At 40.2% G+C, this 5,658-nt stretch overlaps 1 protein-coding gene across 2 annotated transcripts in view; it reads left to right on the plus strand.

Annotated features, from left to right (window-relative positions):
- Positions 1-4,291, plus strand: part of Slain1 (SLAIN motif family member 1) — a 63,799-nt gene extending 59,508 nt beyond the window's left edge. For both annotated transcript variants that reach the window (XM_031361282.1, XM_031361281.1), the window contains one exon: positions 3,221-4,291. In XM_031361282.1, the coding sequence (XP_031217142.1) occupies positions 3,221-3,296 (76 nt within the window). In that variant the 3' untranslated portion in view covers positions 3,297-4,291. The remainder of the gene's footprint in view (positions 1-3,220) is intronic.
- The last annotated feature ends 1,367 nt before the right edge of the window (positions 4,292-5,658 follow it).

The following is a 5,658-nucleotide window of genomic DNA, read 5'->3' on the forward strand; positions in this document are numbered from 1 at the left end:
GCCTGTCACTGTACCAATACCATGCAGTTTTTTTTTTATCACAATTGCTCTGTAGTACAGCTTAAGGTCCAGGATGGTGATTCCACTAGAGGTTCCTTTATTGTTGAGAATAGTTTTCACTATCCTGGGATTTTTGTTCTTCCAGATGAATTTGCAAATTGCTCTTTCTAAGCCGGTGAAGAATTGAGTTGGAATTTTGATGGGGATTGCATTGAATCTATAGATTGCCTTCAGCAAAATGGCCATTTTTATTATATTAATGCTGCCAATCCATGACCATCGGAGATCTTTCCATCTTCTGAGATCTTCTTGAATTTCTTCAGAGACTTGAAGTTCTTGTCAAACAGATCTTTTACTTGCTTAGTTAGAGTCACACCAAGGTATTTTATATTATTTGTGACTATTGTGAAGGGTGTTGTTTCCCTAATTTCTTTCTCTGCCTATTTATCCTTTGTGTGAAAGTCAATTTTATTCAATATTAGAATGGCTACTCCAGCTTTTTTCTTGGGACCATTGGCTTGGAGGATTGTTTTCCAGCCTTTTATTCTGAGGTAGTGTCTGTCTTTGTCACTGAGGTGGTTTCCTGTATGCAACAAAATGTTGGGTCCTGTTTATGTACCCAATCTGATAGTTTATGTCTTTTTATTGGAGAATTGAGTCCATTGATATATAGATTAATAGATTAATAGATATTAAGCAAAATTAATTGTTGCTTCCGGTTATTTTTGTTGGTAAAGTTGGAATTCCATTCATGTGGCTATCTTCTTTTAGTTTTGTTGAAAGATTACATTTTTGCATTTTCAGAGATGTAGTTCCCCTCCTTGTGTTAAAGTTTTCCATTTATTACTTTCTGCAGGGCTGAATTTGTGGAAATATATTGTGTGAATTTGGTTTTGTCATGGAATACTTTGGTTTCTCCATCTATGGTAATTGAGAGTTTTGCTCAGTATAGTAGCCTGGGCTGGCATTTGTGTTCTTGTAGGGTCTGTATGACATCTGCCCAGGATCTTCTAGCTTTCATAGTCTCTGGTGAGAAATCTGCTGTAATTCTGATAGGCCTGAGTCTATATGTTACTTGACGTTTTTCCCTTACTGCTTTTAAAATTCTTTCTTTGCTTAGTGCATTTGGTGTTTTTATTATTATGTGGTGGGAGGAGTTTCTTTTCTGGTACAGTCTATTTGGAGTTCTGTAGGCTTCTTGTATGTTCATGGGCATCTCTTTCTTTATGTTAGGGAAGTTTTCTTCTATAATTTTGTTGAAGATATTTACTGGCCCTTTAAGTTGGAGGTCTTTACTCTCTTCTATTCCTATTATCCTTAAGTTTGGTCTTCTCATTGTGTCCTGGATTTCCTGATGTTTTGGGTTAGGAACTTTTTGCATTTTGCATTTTCTTTGACTGTTGTGTCAATGTTTTCTATGTTATCTTCTGTGCCTGAGATTCTCTCTTCTATCTCTTGTATTCTGTTGGTGATGCTTGCATCTATGTTTCCTGACTTCTTTCCTAAGATTTCTATCTCCAGAGTTGTCTCTCTTTGTGATCTCTTAATGGTTTCTTCTTCTATTTTTAGGTCTTGGATGGTTTTGCTCAATTCCTTCACCTGTTTGTGCTTTCCTGTAGTTCCTTATGGGATTTTTGTGTTTCCTCTTTAAGGGCTTCTACTTGTTTACTTGGGATCTCCTGTAATTCTTTAAGGGATTTTTTTTGTTTGTTTGTTTCCTCTTTAAGGGCTTGTACTTCTTTACTTGTGTTCTCCTCTATTTCTTTAAGGGAGTTATGTGTGTTCTTCTTAAATTCCTCTATCACCATCATGAGATGTGGTTTTACATCCAAATCTTGCTTTTCCATTGTTTTGGGATATCCAGGACTTGCTGTCGTGGGAGTACTAGGTTCTGATGAAGCCAAGTAGTCTTGGTTTCTGTTAGTAAGATTCTTGTGTTTGCCTTTCGCCATCTGTTGATCTCTGGTGTTAGATGTTCTTGCTGTCTCTGACTAGAGCTTGTTCCTCCTGTGGGGTCTGTAAGCCTGTGTCAGCACTTCTGGGAAATCTGCTCTCCTCCGGTAAAACCCAGGCACAGATGGCTGTGGATCAGTTGTCCGTCCTGAGGCCTGGGGTCAGAGCCCGCCCTAGAGACAGGATCTCCACTTGAGGGAAAGGTGCAGAGAGTGCTGTGGATCTGTTATCCCTCCTAGGTGTGGTCTGGGGTAGAAAGGCTCCTGATCAGGATGCCCTGTGACTTGTGAGGCCTGTGCCTCCTGGCTGGTCCTGCCTTAGAAAGTCACCAGAGAGAAAATGGTGGATCTCACCCGAGTCCCTGGGTTATAGCACTCTGTGAAGGCAGACTCTCTGCTTGCAGGGAAGGGGCAGAGAGGGCTGCGGATCCACCGCTGTCACTCAGTCTGTAGTCCAACTCCCAACAAAGGTCAGCAGCAGCTGTGAACGGAAGTCCAAGGATCCAGCAGTTGCTCAGTCCCACAAGGCAAGCAGGCGAAGCAGAGCGGAATATGTATCTTTTTTTAAAGATTCATTTATTTATTTCACATATATGAGTACACTGTCACTGTCTTCAGACACACCAGAAGAGGGCATTGGATCCCCATTACAGATGTTTGTGAGCCACCATGTGGTTGCTGGGAATTGAACTCAGGACCTCTGGAAGAGCAGTAAGTGCTCTTATCCTCTGTGCCATCTCTCCAGCCCTTGAATATATATCTTGAAGAAGGGAGATTTCTATCATCAGAGAATATGAAAAGGATCTGTTTCCTTCAAACGTGAAAAAACATTGGGTTTTTCAAAATTAATTTTTAAATATTGAAATATTTTAAAATTACTTTTCAGGTCTTTGTTACTATGATAGAAAATTCTTTCTATAAAATGCTAAGAATTTGTGCATATGTTCAATAAAGTTGATTTATGGCTTTAGCTGTTTGCCCGTCAAGGATCTTACCTTTTACTTTCTATCTTAATTTTTTTTTTTTTTTGGTCCATTGAAAATTCCCTTGTGCACAGACACACATGTGGCTCTGTGCTCTGGCCTCAGCTCCAGCAGATGGGCAGACACTAGGAGAAGCCTGAAGGATGTAACTTGATACACATTTGTGACAGTGCCAACAGCTTGTCATTATGGGATGAAGGAACCCGGATGGGAGAGGGGTCCAGAGCAGGTCATGTGTCTGGCGGGATGACTAACAGTCCGTCTGCCTTCTTCCTCTCTTCCTAGTTTCCTGCAGCCCCCCAAACCTCTGTCTTCACTCAGCACTCTGAGGGATGGAAACTGGAGAGACGGTTGCTACTGATGCAGCTTTATGGACCCATGAAGAATGGGAAGACATGAAAATGAGGGTGTGTTACCTAGCTGGCTGGGTAACCGTGGATGCTGGGATGCTCTCCCCTTCACACTAACACACGCACGGCATCATGTTCAGTGGACCAATCACCAGAGACTAACGATCTCACTTACTCTCTGCCTGAGATACCGCGGCATTCCCAAACCCGCCGCGGTATTGTTACCTTAGATCTAGGAAGTTTTTGTAGACCTGCTCTGTACCTGAATACTTTTTGAGAGAGATTGAGGCGTATCAATAATGCTTTGCCATATGAGGTTTTTAAACGTACCTTGTTCATTTTACCTACATGTTCTAAGCACCTTCCCGTTACGTGTTCTGCATTTTAATACATTGCATATTTACAACTAGGTTCTGTAACATGGTTTGAATTTTAATTTTTTATAGTTTACAGGAATTTTATTTTTTGTGCCTATTTCTTTTTACGCCTATGTGAACCACTATGGAACAACTTAAATTTTGTGCCATAAAAATATTTTTGTGGTAAGGTTACTATTTTTTTAGCTCCAGGGATATATCAGCAAAAACACACCTTACGATCTGAGACATAATTTTACGTTGAATGAGCACAATTTAATCTAAAGCATTGCAAGGAGACAGCCAGATGGCAGAGTTGAAGAGTCTTGTCTTTTTCATTGTTAATTTATTGTCTTACATGAATCTCATATTTATGATAGTATCACAAGCTCATTGCACTTAAGACCCGCAATGTTTGCTACTCGACCACAATTGATTTTCAATACTTTATTACAAAGGATGAAACTGTAATGTTTTATTAACAATGCTTCTGGAAACGAATGCATTTTAAAGCAAATAAATCTTTTTGATAGACCTTTTACAAAAACCCATTTGCACTAATGAATGCTTTCTTATGGTCTATGACTTACTCTTTGTTACTGTGGACCTGCTGTTTTCGAATGTTCGGAAATAAAGACTCTATTTCAGCAGTATCAGGTCACGCATGAATGTGCAGCATCGGAAGTGAGAATCCCACACCCGTGTTTCATTACAGCTGTGAAAGCAATCGCTATGGTGATGTTCCCAGATACAGACATTGCCGCTACACTTGGAAAACGCAAAGATTTTGTTTTCTTGTCTCTAAAATTAGTTTGATGCGAAATACAAAGTTTTAGTTTTATGGCAAGATTTGGTTTCAAAAAGGCCACTAGACCACATTCTGTTCAAGACACAGTTATGAATGAGCACAGTGTCATTGGGGACCCAAGTAGCCTTTGGATATTGAGTTGGAAAGCTTTCTCAGTATCAGTAAAATAGCAAAATACTGCCACACTATTCTGTACATGACCTCCTCTGAAGACGACATAGTTTCACCAAAGCTTTATAGGGTATCCGTAGTTACTCATTAACTTTTAACTTTTTCTGTGCATAGTTCTATACAGAGCTAAAATGACTAGTAGACATAACATTTACTGAAAATGAAATGTAGGTACATGGAAATGGATATGAATGAGGAAATAATAATTACCAAACACGTCTTTAGTGATAACATCCATGCTAAGCGTTTGAGTTGATTTTCATATCTATCAGTCACACACTGTTGTTCCCCCTTTAAAGACTCTGAGTAAGTCTGAGACGATGTCACCTTGGAGAGCACCTGGCTGGGAGTCTTTGAGGCTGCTTTTCGTCTATCTAACTCACAAGTCTTTCTTTACTACCATGTTCTTTCCTGTGAACATGTGTAGTTAAGTTTGCATATATCGTATGCTATATCAGTTGATATATTCTGAAGAGATTAAAGGATTTAATTTGATTTTCAGTTTGGCTATTTAACTTATATTTGTAAAGTAGTAGTTCCCTTTGGGGGGTTAGAAGTGACAGTATCTTCAACATGGATTTTATATTCTTATTCACAAGTGTGTAAAACTTTAAAGCCGGGTGGTGGTGGCGCACGCCTTTAGTCCCAGCACTTGGGAGGCAGAGGCAGGTGGATTTCTGAGTTCGAGGCCAGCCTGGTCTACAGAGTGAGTTCCAGGACAGCCAGGGCTATACAGAAAAACCCTGTCTCGAAAAACCAAAAAAAAAAAAAAAAAAACTTTAAACAAGTTCCTCAACCACACTGTGCCCCATCTGGAGAGCCATGGAGGTAGACAGAGCTCAGGTAAGGAAAACTCATCCTGAAAGTCACCTGGCTCTCCGTAGACGGAGCTCAGGTAAGGAAAACTCATCCTGACAGTCACCTGGCTCTCCGTAGACGGAGCTCAGGTAAGGAAAACTCATCCTGAAAGTCACCTGGCTCTCGGTAGACGGAGCTCAGGTAAGGGAAACTCATCCTGACAGTCACCTGGCTCTCCGT

This window comes from Mastomys coucha, unplaced genomic scaffold (genome assembly GCF_008632895.1).
Source record: "Mastomys coucha isolate ucsf_1 unplaced genomic scaffold, UCSF_Mcou_1 pScaffold9, whole genome shotgun sequence".
In the NCBI taxonomy this organism is placed as follows: Eukaryota; Metazoa; Chordata; class Mammalia; order Rodentia; family Muridae; genus Mastomys; species Mastomys coucha.